At 50.0% G+C, this 13,307-nt stretch overlaps 1 protein-coding gene across 1 annotated transcript in view; it reads right to left on the bottom strand.

Annotated features, from left to right (window-relative positions):
- The window catches only part of SVOP (SV2 related protein), a 45,477-nt gene that overhangs the window by 17,410 nt on the left and 14,760 nt on the right, over positions 1-13,307 (bottom strand). The window contains exons 5-9 of the mRNA XM_015413212.1: positions 11,246-11,317; positions 8,932-9,056; positions 5,553-5,616; positions 2,717-2,842; positions 1,953-2,081 (exon numbers count right to left, since the gene is read on the bottom strand). Of these exons, the coding sequence (XP_015268698.1) occupies positions 1,953-2,081; positions 2,717-2,842; positions 5,553-5,616; positions 8,932-9,056; positions 11,246-11,317 (516 nt within the window). The remainder of the gene's footprint in view (positions 1-1,952; positions 2,082-2,716; positions 2,843-5,552; positions 5,617-8,931; positions 9,057-11,245; positions 11,318-13,307) is intronic.

The raw sequence follows: 13,307 nt of genomic DNA, 5'->3' as shown, positions 1-13,307 counted from the left end.
GTTGGATCAGGCCAATGGCCCATCTAGTCCAACACTCTGTCACACAGTGGCCAAAAATACCAGGTGCCATCAGGAGGTCCACCTGTGGGGCCAGCAGTGGGACCTAGTCATGTAGTCCAACCCCCCGCACAAGGCAGGAAATTCACAAATACTTTCCCCTGACCCCTGGTTAATGAAGCCAATAAATGAAAGGAAATACTTCCCCCTCTACACACCCAGTGACCCCTGCTCTATGCCCAGAAGATGACAAAACCCTCCAGAATCCCCGGCCAACCTGGCCTGGAGAAAAATTGCTTCCTGACCCCAACGTGGCGATTGGCATTTCCCTGGGCATGTAAAAAAGGGCCATGGGAACTAAGTCCTGCCCTCCCTCTCATGATCTGCCCAAGTTCACACAATCAGCATTGCTGTCAGATGGGGCCATCTAGCCTCTGTTTGAACACATCCAAAGAAGGAGAGCCCGCCACCACCCGAGGAAGCCTGTTCCAATGAGGAACTGCTCTAACCATCAGAAAGTTCTTCCTAAGGGTTAGCCGAACATCCTTCCAAGGCCCTTCTTGACTTCGCGTTTTTGCTTGACTTAGCAACTTTAAAGCCCTAAATGGTCTGGGACCTTCGTACCCATGGGGATCGTTTCTCCCTAAGAATGCTTCGTTCTTTTTCACGTGGTCTCCTGGTGGTGCCGGTCCCACAGGCAGCTCGACTATCCTGAACAAAGGCAAGAGCTTTCTCTACAGCGGCCCCTGCCTGGTGGGCCTCTCTGCCAGATGACATCTGGTCTCTGCAGGATCTGTCTAGATTCCTTAGGGCCCGTGAGACTGAGATGTTCTGCTGAGCTTTCCACTGAGGATGGTCGAGGCCAGTTTTCTTCCGCTTATTAGCAATAAGTAAAGGTAAAGGTTCCCTTGCTCGAAAGCCAGTCGAGTCCAACTCTAGGGTTGCGGTGCTCATCTCCGTTTCCAAGCCGAAGAGCCAGCGCTGTCCGAAGACGTTTCCGTGGTCATGTGGCCGGCATGACTAAACACCAAGGCGCACGGAACGCTGTTACCTTCCCACTGAAGTGGTACCTATTTATCTACTTGCAATTTCTTGCTTTCGAACGGCTAGGCTGGCAGGAGCTGGAACTAGAGACGGGAGCTCACTCCGTCTTGCGGCACCCGGGTCTCGAACTGCTGAACTACTGACCTTCCACAGCCTGCAGTTCAGCGTCTTAACCACTTGAGCCACCGCAGCTCTTATTAGCAGTGCATCCTGGTTTTTGATAGCAACCTGAGGTGTTGGTTGTTGGGTGCCAAATGATCATGTTTTACTCTGATGCCTGAGCTAGGGTGTTGTTTTACAGATTGCAATTTAATGTCTTGTAAGTACATTTTAGGGGCCGTGGTGGCTCAAGTGGTTACGACACTGAACTGCAGACCGGAAGGTTGGTCGTTCAGCAGTTCGAGACCCGAGTGCCGTGTGACGGAGTGAGCTCCCGTCTCTAGTTCCAGCTCCTGCCAACCTAGCAGTTCGAAAGCAAGACATTGCAAGTAGATAAACAGGTACTACTTCGGTGGAAAGGTAACAGCGTTCCGTGAGCCTCGGCATCTAGTCATGGTGGCCACATGACCACAGAAACGTCTTTGGACAGTGCTGGCTCTTCGGCTTGGAAACGGAGATGAGCACTGCCACTAGAGTCAGATTCGACTGCCTTTGGAGCAAGGGGAAACCTTTACCCTTTACCTTTAAGTAAGGGCATTGTACAAATCCCATCTCTTCTTCTTCTTCTCTATTTATAGATTTTTTTGTTGAATGTTGTGAGCTGCCTCCAAGCCCTGTGACCCAGGGGAGGGGCGAGATATAAGTCCATAAAAATAAGTAACAGTGTCCAGGGTTGGGCCCTGTCTCTGAGGTCCAGATGGGTCCACTGAAACAAACTGGGGCTTTGCTGAGTGCCCTCTTCCCATACCCACCTGCCGGGAGATGATCAGTTTGCCGAGAGGCATTGGAGCCCCGTTCTCACTGGCGATCCTCTTCAGCGTGGCGATGGCCTTTTCCTGGTTCCCCGACAGGACATCGTACCTTGCGCTTTCCGGCAGCCACTGAGGGGAGGGAAGGAAGTCCATGGACAAAGGTCAAAACAAACAAACAAACAAACAAGAAGAAGGAGGAGGAAGAAAAGGAGGAGGAGGAGGAGGAGGAGGAGGAGGAGGAGAAGGAGGAGAAGGAGGAGAAGAAGAGGAGAAGGAGAAGAAGGAGGAGGAGGAGAAGGAGGCAGAGGAAGAGAAGGAGGAAGAGGTGGAGGAGAAGAAGGAGGAGAAGGAGAAGGAGGAAGAGGTGGAGGAGGAGAAGGAGAAGGAGGAGGAGGAGAGTAGGAGGAGAAGGAGAAGAAGAGGATGAGGATGAGGAGGAGATTGGATTTATACCCCGCCCTTTACTACCCAGAGGAGTCTCAGAGCGGCTGACAAACTCCTCTCCCTTCCCCTCCCCACAACAGACAGATGCCCTGGGAGGTCGGTGGGGCTGAGAGAGCTCTGACAGAAACTGCTCTTTTTCAAGAACGGCTCTGACAGAACTACGGCTTGCCCAAGGTCATCCAGCAGCTGCGAGTGGAGGCGCGGGGAATCAAACCCGGTTCTCCCAGATTAGAGCACACACACTTCACCACGACACCAAACAACACTATGCAGATGTGACTAATGCAAACCAGTTTCCTTCCCAGCGAGAGAATACCTACGAAACACAAGATGGCAAACAACAGCAGAGGGAGGGCCGAGAGAATCAGCAGCCAGCGCCAGCCCAGGGTGGGCATCACAAACACGGCCAGGAGGACCTCAAAGACTGACCCGATGGCCCAGAAGACCTGCCGGTGAAGGAGGAAGAAGAAGAAGAAGAAGAGGAGGAGATTGGATTTTTACCCCACCCTTCACTACCCAAGGGAGTCTCAGAGCGGCTTTCAAACTCCTCTCCCTCCCCCTCCCCACAACAGACACCCTGTGAGGTAGGTGGGGCTGAGAGAGCTCTGACAGAAACTGCTCTTTTTCAAGAACAGCTCTTATCAGAACTACGGCTTGCCCAAGGTCATCCAGCAGCTGTGAGTGGAGGAGTGGGGAATCAAACCCGGCGCTCCCAGATTAGAGTCCGAGCGCTTAACCGCTACACCAGACTGGCTCTCAGAGGAAAGAGAGACAGGTTGTTTGTTGGAGCAAGTGAAATAAAAATCAACCTCTCCTCTGAACATCTGAATCTTGGGCCTTCCGCACTCTGCGAGACAGGAGTGACCAGTCTGTCGCTTCACACCTTATGGCCCCCGGAACTGGATTTGTTTTGTTTGAATAACTGGAATTCACCGACTCCGATGGTCATGTGATGAGGCCCAGTTGGGACCCCGATCTCACATCCAAGGAAAGCACAAGAAAGCTGGAGTGTGCCTGTTAGCCGTTCACTTAACAAAGCAGTCGGAGAGTGATTCAGCAAAAACACAACTTCATTCTTCAACTCGAACACAACTCCAACACGGATCAACATCCGAAAGCCAGAACAGCCTTTACATTGCAGCTGTCCTGCTTTTAAACTTTCCCGGCTAATGTAGCCACACCCACTGTACAAATACCAACCAATAAGGTTGTTCGCATACGAACCAATCACGGATGTTCCCGCTCAGGGAGCTTGTTTGAAAGTGATTGGTTAGGTGCTTCCTGGGCTAGTAACACGATTGGATGGATTTGGATCCTAGCCCAGGAGAAGCTTTACATTACACTTCAATTAGATGTTTCACAACCTATCGTGCATTCAAGGCAGCTTTGAATACACTACAGTGCCCATAATTCAAGTTCAATTGAACAGGCACAGTGAAAACACAGGGGGTGGACTGGCTCTTTGACCCACTGAGAAAGTTCCTGGTGGACTGCTGCCTTGGAGGGCCTCTAGTAGCCAAGGGCAAAGCTGGACCAAGCGACCCCTGTGCAGCCAGGAGCGGCCCAGGGGCTGCTTGACTCACATTTGGGCCCCAGGGAGGATCCGTGGGTCACTGCAGGGGCTGTTTGGTTCAGCTGGTTCCAAGGTTGCTTTAACGTCCCAGTCTGTCTCTGTTCACAAACATTCACCCATAGTGGGAGCATATAAAGGGAAGTGGCACGTGGGAATTCAGCCTTGTGCTACCCCAGGGAGGATTAGACTACTGCAATGCTCTCTGCATGGGGGTGCCCTTGTCCCAAATGCGGAAGCTGCAGCTGGTGCAGGGGCTGCAGGGCGCCACGAGGACACATCCCGCCTGCGCTGAAGGCATTGCACTGGCTGCCTATAGCATATTGAATTCGCTTCAAGGTGCTGGTGCTTACCTATAAAGCCCTATACGGTCAGGGGCCTGCATAACTGAAGGACTGCATTTCCCCACATGTTCCCCAGAGAGCACTACAATCAGGGTCCCAAAACCGTCTGGCCGTCCCAGGCCTTAGAGAAGCCAGGCTGGCTGTGACGAGGGCCAGGGCCTTTTCAGGGGCAGCACCACGCTGGTGGAACGAGCTCCCTGAGGACACCGGGGCCCTGCAGAGTTTATTTTAATTCCGTAGGACCTGCGAGACGGAGCTCTTCCGCCAGGCATTCAACCACACTTAACATCTGGACAAGTTGGAGCCTCCCTGGGGTTGTTTGTATCACCTAAGTCTGTACTAACTGACTCCTGCTAAGAAAATATGGGATTATGACTGCTGTCACATAGGAAATATATGCGTTGCACTTTAGATTTTGTGTGTTTTAAACTGTTTTAATGCTTTTACGAAAGCCGCCCTGAGCCTGCGTTGGCGGGGAGGGCGGGGTATAAATCCAATAAATAAAAAGGTAAAAAATAAAAATGGACTTGGAAAAGGGCCCCATCTGCAGCCTCCCCCCCCCCCCGATAAAGGCAGAGGGAGGCACCTGCCCCACACAGGCTGAAGGCTGTCAGCTTTTGCCCAGCCGTCTCATCTGAGGCCGGGGCTGTGGCTCTTGGCAAGAACTCCTGCCCATCTGGTGCAGGGCCACCCTGTGTAAGGTGAATGCCACCTTGCTTGGGGCCAGGGCAACCCTGGGCAAGGGGAGGTGGCTTCCCAAGCCATCAGCCCACTAGACGTTTTCCCAGTGGCAGAAGAAGAAGAGGAGGAGGAGGAGGAAGAAGAAGACGAAGAGGAGGAGGAGAAGAAAGAAGAAGAGATGGGATTTATCCCCCGCCCTTCACTTGGAGTCTCAGAGCAGCTTACAAACTCCTTTCCCTTCCTCTCCCCACAACAGACACCCTGTGAGATCGGTGGGGATGAGAGAACTCTGACAGAAACTGCTCTTTTTCAAGGACAGCTCTGACAGAACTGTGGCTTGCCCAAGGTCATCCAGCAGGTGCAAGTGGAAAAGTGGGGAATCAAACCCGGTTCTCCCAGATTAGAGTCTGCGCACTTAGCCACTACGTCAAACTGGCTTTAATGGCCAATCCACCCCTGCGCTGCCCCAGTCAGGGCACCCACCCAAAATAAGCATCTGATCACGACCTGAATGTTGGAACCACCAGGGGGCGCTTTCTAGGTTGACCAAAGGCCACCTACCTCGATAAGCAGAATGCATTTTGCTCTGGCTTTCATCGGAAGGAATTCTGCGTATAAAGTCACCCTGAAGAGAACAAGAACACAGAGGAACACATTGAAGGAGGAGGGGGAAATCAAGCAATATCGGACTGACGAAGGGAGCTTTGACCAATGTTCCCTCTAAGCTGAGTTTGTGGGAGCTAGCTCACAGTCGCTTAGCCTCCGGCTCACACATTTTTGTCTTGGCTCAGGAAGGATGTGGCTCCAGAGCAAACTAATTTATGCAGCAGCCAAATCGCTCGCTCACCACTTCAATGCCAGGAGCTCACAAAGTAGGATTGTTGCTCACAGGACTCCACAGTTTCGAGGGAGCATTGCCTTTGGCCCTTAAAAGCTCACACCCTAAAACTTGTGGGTCTCTAAGGCGCTTCTGGGGCTCAAATCGAGCTGCTCAACATAGCTGCCCCCTGGAACTGTTTTTACAAGATAAACATGAATGGCTGAGGAACATTTTCAGGGAACAGAGAGACCCCACATGACTCAATCCATCAAGGTGAACACGATGCAGTCAGTAGCGATCGATAAGCCCATACATGTCGAGAGGTTATATCCAGTCCAGGCTGGCTGGTAGCAGACTGGTGGAATTCCCTGTTGAGTGTGTGGAGAAGAGGGGAATCCATCTCAGCTGTGTAGCAGCCCTGAAAGCTTCGCCTCCATTTCCCTGGGAACAGCTCTAGGAAAAACATGAGTGGCCAGTGGATAATGATTTTTTTTTTTAATCCAAACCCATTAGCCACAGATTCTGGGCAGGCTCAAATTGCATTGGAATAGCCTCACTGCGGACCCAGAACATCAATGTTTAATAAGCTTAATCGAGGAGGGGGTGGAGGCAGAATGCTTATGCTGACCAGAACAGAAATAAAGGGGGGGGGGGCGTGCGTGCTAGATGGGTGCAGCTTTTGTGTCTACCAAGCCCTTCCCTTTCCACTAGTTAACCACTTATTTTAGAGCTGATTTTCCTTCTTTGAACTTTGGAGATTGAATCACAGAATCATAGAATGTTAGAGTTGGAAGGAACCTTGCAGGTCATCTAGTCCAGCCCCCTGCACTCCGCAGGAGCAGAGCCGAAAGATGGCCCTACAGGATACCCGAAAGATGGTTGTCCAGCCTTCGCTTGGAAACGTCCAGCGAAGGAGCATCCACCACCTCCCGAGGCAGTCTGCTCCACTGCTCAACCACTCTGACAGTTAGGAAGTTACTCCTGATATTCAGCCGGTATCGACTCCCTTGTCATTCCCACCCATTAGACCTAGTCTTGCAATCTGGAGCAAGAGAGAATTGATCTGCTCCATCTTCTACATGACAGCCCTTCAGATACTGGAAGACTGCAATCATGTCCCCTCTAAGCCTTCTCTTTCCCAGGCTAAACAAACCCAACTCTTTCAGCCTTTCCTCATAAGACTTGGATTCCAACCCTCCCACCATCCTGGTTGCTCTCTTCTGGACACACTCAAGCTTGTCAACATCCTTCCTAAAATGTGGTGCCTAAAACTGGATGCAGTACTCCAGGTGAGGCCTGCCCATAGCAGAATATAGCGGAACTACCACCTCCTGTGATCTGGACAAAATTGGTCTTGACTTCCATTCTGGTTCTGTTTGACATCCCAGGGATGTTCTGATCCGTGCTGTTAAGGTTGACTGTGGAAAAACTAACCTTCCTGAAGTCAGCTGAGTTCCTTTGCAGGGTAGTTAAAGTAACCCCGAAAAGCCTGAACTGCCAGGGGGGGGAAATGGTATCTGAGCTACAGATTTCGTTTCAGAGGAGGTGAGGGGAAAGATGGCAGGGTTCTAACCAATGTTCCCTCTAAGCTGTGGAGTCTTGTGAGCAAAAATTCTACTTTCTGAGCTCCTGGCGAGCAATTTGGCTACTGCATATGTTAGTTTGCTCTGGAGCCATCCCTTCCTGAGCTAAGACAAAAATGGGCGAGCCGGAGGCTAAAAAACTGTGAGCTAGCTCACACTAACTCAGCTTAGAGGGAACACTGGTTCTAACCCACATGCGTCCACGCAACCACCACTGAACTCAGCCCTGAGTCCGGATTGAGATCAGCAGCAAAAGGCCGCCTGACCCAGCACTACTCTGGAGCAGTGTTCCCTCTAAGCTGAGTCAGTGTGAGCCAGCTCACAGTCCTTTAGCCTCTGGCGTACACATTTTTGTTTTAGCTCAGGAAGGAAGACTCCAGAGCAAACTAATTGATGCAGCAGCCAAACCGCTCACTCACAACTTTAATGACAGTAGCTCACAAAGTAGAATTTTTGCTCACAAGAAGAAGAAGAAGAAGAGATTGGATTTATACCCCGCCCTTCACTCGGAGTCTCAGAGCGGCTTACAAACTCCTTTCCCTTCCCCTCCCCACAACAGACTCCCTGTGAGGTGGGTGGGGCTGAGAGAGCTCTGACAGAAACTGCTCTTTTTCAAGGACAGCTGTGCCAGAGCTTGTGACTGACCCAAGGTCACATCAGCAGGTGCAAGTGGAGGAGTGGGGAATCAAACCCGGTTCTCCCAAATTAGAGTCCGCACACTTAATCACTACACCAAACTGGCTCTCAGACTAGAACGTAAGAACACGAGAGAAGCCAATGGCCCATCTAGTCCAACACTCTGTCACATTCTACTGCTTAGAGGCAGCATTGCTCTGGAGGAGGGGAAAGGCCTCTGTACCTTGCACGGATGACAGCGGCCCTGACCTAGGTGCTGGGAAATAGTTCTTAAGTAGCACAGGAAAGGAGCTGCGGTGGCTCAAGTGGTTAAGACGCTGAACTGCAGGCTGTGGAAGGTCGGTAGTTCAGCAGTTCGAGACCCGAGTGTGCCGCATGACGGAGTGAGCTCCCGTCTCTAGTTCCAGCTCCTGCCAACCTAGCAGTTCGAAAGCAAGAAATTGCAAGTAGATAAATAGGTACCACTTCGGTGGGAAGGGAACAGCGTTCCATGCGCCTTGGTGTTTAGTCATGCCGGCCACATGACCACGGAAACGTCTTCGGACAGCGCTGGCTCTTCGGCTTTGAAATGGAGATGAGCACCGCAACCCTAGAGTCGGACTCGACTGGCTTTCGGGCAAGGGAAACCTTGACCTTTACCTTTAGCACAGGAAAGTGGGGACTAAAGGGAACCTCCGCATTCGGAAGCAGTAACACCTCTGAGTCTCGGTGCCAGTAGGCGATGACATCGAGGGAAGGCCTCAGCCTTTGTGCCCTGTTGTCGGCCCTCCAGAGGGACAGCCAGTCTGATCCGCCAGAGCTCTTCTTATGGCCTCCTTCCGGCCTTATGGGGAGCTGCTCAGCTTTGCAGGAGAGGGAAGAGCGACGGGAGTGCAGAAGAGCGACGGGGGAGTTTACTTACGACTGAGGCACTCCTCCGATGCCAAAGCCCACCAAGCCCCTCAGCACCAAGATCCAGTTGTAAATGGGTGCAAATCCACTGAGGATCCCATAATATAAGGTCCACAGCACACTGATCTTCAACCCCTGCAGAGAACAAAGATAGGAGAGAAAGCCCTTAGGGGGAGAGAGAGAGAGAGAGAAAGCATGCAAAGCAGTGTCCCTTAACCCACCCCCCTTCTTTTTTGGAGCACCAGGTGATAATCATAGAATCACAGAGTCGGAAGGGGGTTGGGCTAGATGACCCTGGAGGTCCCTTCCAGCTCGATGATTCTCCGATTCTATTATTCTTTGTTTCCCGCATGTCAGAAACCTGATACTTGTGCACTGAGAACTGCTGTTCTTTTCTTGTCATGCGCACACCAGTTGCGAGAGACAAATGCTTCAGGTGGCTCATGTGAACCTGTCTTCTAGAGAGAAGACCCAGTGAGTGGATGACAAAGTTGGGAATCCAAGTCTCCCTGATCTGGTTTAGATCCACCCAGCCTCAGCAGTCACTACGAAGCTGCTACACTTCGGGCACTCTTCCTACCCCAACTTGAATGGGTGCAGATCCAAGGTCATTATTTACTCCCATGCACCCTCCTTGATACATTCTGGAATCCGATTTTATCTAAACCGCTAATCCGGCAGGAAAACAGATACTTGAAAGCCTCCTTCAAAATCCGGTACAAATACAAAGATAGATTAGCTCCCTCAATCTCCATACCATTATCATTTTTGAATCAACCCTGATTCCAGCCTGTATGTGACAATCTCTATACAACTCCTGGCGCATTGCTGGAATTACACATGATGCAAAACAATAAACTCCTGGAGAAAACACAATTAGAACAAAAACTGGGGGGACGGATAATGTGGTTTCAATATCTACAAATCAAACATATGATAGAGTCTCCTCAACTCATGGAAACTCTGAAAAGGCCCTGGACGCGTTTTGAACAGCTTCTAAAGAACATGGCGACCCATCCAACAGGCCTAGTGTCCAAAATCTATAAACTCTTGAATACCTTGGATGACAAACAATCCTTAAAATGTCTCAAATTGTGGCTTAAGGACTGTGGGAATTGGCTAACGGAAGACGCCTGGGAATGTGTATGGGCTTCCCCTAACCTCTCCTCTGCAATTTTCAACATAAGATCCCAAAACTTCAAAATTCTAACAAGTTCCAATGTTCCCTCTAAGCTGTAGGGTCCTGTGAGCAAAAATTCTACTTTGTGAGCTACTGGCATTAAAGTTGTGAGCGAGCGATTTGGCTCCTGCATAAATTAGTTTGCTCTGGAGCCCTCCTTCCTGAGCTCAGACAAAAATATGTGAGCTGGAGGCTAAAAAACTGTGAGCTAGCTCACACTAACTCAGCTTAGAGAGAACACTGGTTGGTACCTGCCACCTGCACCCCTACACCATATTAAGAAAGACACAGATCCCTTCTGCAGAAAAAAACCTGTGGACAGATAGCAGACTTTCTCCACTGCTGGTGGACATGCTGACACATACAACAATTCTGGTCTCAAATAACCCACCATATATGTTTGATCACAAATGTACATCTTCCTCTCTTGCCTGAAATACTACTCCTGAATAATTGGACAGATCCCCACAGAAACAAACACAGAACAGAACTCATTCACACTTTACTGGCTGTAGCTAGGAACACCATAGCTGCAAATTGGATTAATAAGTCTCCCCCGATGGTCCAATCCGAGCAAAACCACATACGGGACCATTTCATCATGTGCAAAATATCACTTAATGCACTCAACTTTACCTTATGCAAACTCAGAGAAAAATCCACAGCAAGTTGGTACCCACTCATCAAATATATGGCAGAGGCTGACATAATTCCAGTAAACTCTTTATACAGACCACTGATTTACTTTTAAAAACATGATCCTAAGACATTTTAATTCCATCTCCAGAATGACAAATGGAGACATTTCCAAACTGATGATTTCACGATTGTATGTTAGGTTATGTTATAATATGGTATGCAGAGCTTTATTGCTAGCTACTAACTGGTGTTGTAATATGTTCCAAAAGGCCGTACTCTCTTGTAACACTGACATAGTTGGACACTCTGTTCTTTACAAAGTCTACTTTTTGTATACATACTAGTTGCACTGATTTTGATATTCTGTAATACTGTTTAATATTGCAATAAAAAGGTGTGTGTTTTTTAAAGTCTCCCTGATCTAAGACCCTTCCCTTGGCCACGAGGGCCTGCCAATCCGAAGGCATCTGGCTAGCAAGGTTTCCAGGGAATCCCAGAGACTTACTGTTTTTCTTCCATACTGGTCTGAGATATTTCCCCAGAGGGTGGAACTGGACATCATGCCCACAAAAACAACCTGTGGTAAATAAAAGGAGGATATTTTGTTACATTCAGAAGCAAAGCTTCGACAGAAAGGAATCATCCTCCCCCACACACACACTTCAATGGACTCTCAAACCAGGGATTTAATATAAACATCTGAATCTGAAGCCATGTTTTTGCAAAGAAGTGCTTTCGTTGGACAGGTTGATATGACAAGATTCTGGAGGTGGCCACTCAAGTTTATTATTGAACTTTAGGGGGAGGGCATTATATCTATACCCCAAGGGTGCCCCAATATCTGAATTGTCAGGAGAAACCCAACCTCAATCATTTTTGTGCTACTAACTTTTAACATAAGAACATAAGAGATGCCAGTATTGGATCAGGCCAAAGGCCCATCCGGTCCAACACTCTGTGTCACACAGTGGCCAGAAATACCAGGTGCCATCAGGAGGTCCACCAGTGGGGCCAGGACACTGAACTACCAAAGATCCATTTATAATGTGGCACTTTCCTCTGGCAAATGAAGTGTCTTGCTCTTGGTGGAACAGATCCATGGGATCCATCCTGAAGAGTCCAGCTGTGTATTTGTGTGTTCACGGCCAGCCCAGTGGCCTGGTGGAATTAGAGGGCACTCCTGTGTCTTCATGAAGTATCTACATAGCCCCATGAGGGTACCAGGACATGGTGCATCGAGGCCACCAGAATTAAGCCAGTTGGTTCTTCTGCCTCTTGGGTTGATCACGATGGAAACGCCGGCCAAGGGGATTTTACCCAAAAAAAGCAACTGAGTTTCCATAAACCTTCAAGCAAACCTCTGCAACTGGGCCCCTGCAGGGAAGTTGTCTAAAGGAGAAACAGACAGTGAACCAGCGCCCAGAGGCATTTTTGGGATGGGTGAGAGCAAATAAGCTGAAACGTCATCTCAGTCAAACGGAGGTGCTACTGGCAGGCAGAAGGGCTGACCCACGAGCTGAGATGTCTCCTGTTCCAGATGGAGTCGCGCTCCCCCCTAAAGGAACAGGTTTGTAAACTGGGGGTGCTGCTGAACCCGGGTCTCCCGTTGGAATAGCAGGTGGCAGACACCTTCCACCAACTTCACCTGATGAGCCACTTGCAGCGTTTTCTGGGGGGAGGGAAAAGATCCTGCCACTGTGCTGCAGGTCTCGGTAACATCTAGGTTAGACTACTGCAAGGCACTCCCCTTAGGGCTGCCCTTGAAGAGTGTCTAGAAGCCGCTATTGGTACAGAATGCAGTGGCCAGAGGGCTGACTAGAGTGGGTCATAGGGCCCATATCTCTCCAGTCTTGTTCCACCTACCTTGGCTCCTACTTAATTGGGGGCCTAATTCAAGGTACGGGTGTCGACCTTTGAAGCACTGCATGGCTTGAGGCTGGCATACCTTCAGGACCATCTCCTTCCATATGAAGGCACCCAACCACTGAGGTCATCTTCAGGGGACCTCCTTTGGGTTCCTCCACCACCACCTGAAGCTAGAGGGGTGGCAATCCAAGAAAGGGCCTTCTCTGTCATGGCCCCCAAATATGCAGTTCTCGCCCCAGGGAGAGCAGCCTGCCCCCTCTATCATTATCTTCTGCCCGTGGGTGGCGACTTTTATGCCCGGCACTTCTTCCCTGACTGATGCTCCTTCCCATTTATTTGTTTGGCTTACTTGTTTTAATTTGTTCTGTATATACTTTTTGAAGTTGTTTTTATCTTTTTGGCTGTTTGCCCCCTTGGGGACTCTAAGCTGGGTGGAAAGGCAGCCTGGGGAAAAATTGAAAGAAAATAAACGAATAAAGAAAATAACCCCATTGATGAGTAACATGGAAACCGTGACCAAACCGCTTTGTCTTAATCAACAGAGATGGAGGGAGGGAGGGAGAGAGACAGAGGGAGGGAGGGAGGGAGACAGAGGGAGGGATGGAAGGAGAGAGACAGAGAGAGGGAGGGAGACAGAGGGAGGGAGGGAGACAGAGGGAGGGAGGGAGGGAGAGGGAGAGAGGGAGGGAGGGAGAGAGAGG

The sequence above is a fragment of the Gekko japonicus genome, unplaced genomic scaffold (genome assembly GCF_001447785.1).
Source record: "Gekko japonicus isolate JY-2015 unplaced genomic scaffold, Gekko_japonicus_V1.1 scaffold10, whole genome shotgun sequence".
Classification (NCBI taxonomy): domain Eukaryota; kingdom Metazoa; phylum Chordata; class Lepidosauria; order Squamata; family Gekkonidae; genus Gekko; species Gekko japonicus.
Note: the sequence above shows the minus strand (reverse complement) of the source record. Positions and strands in the feature narration are given on the sequence as shown.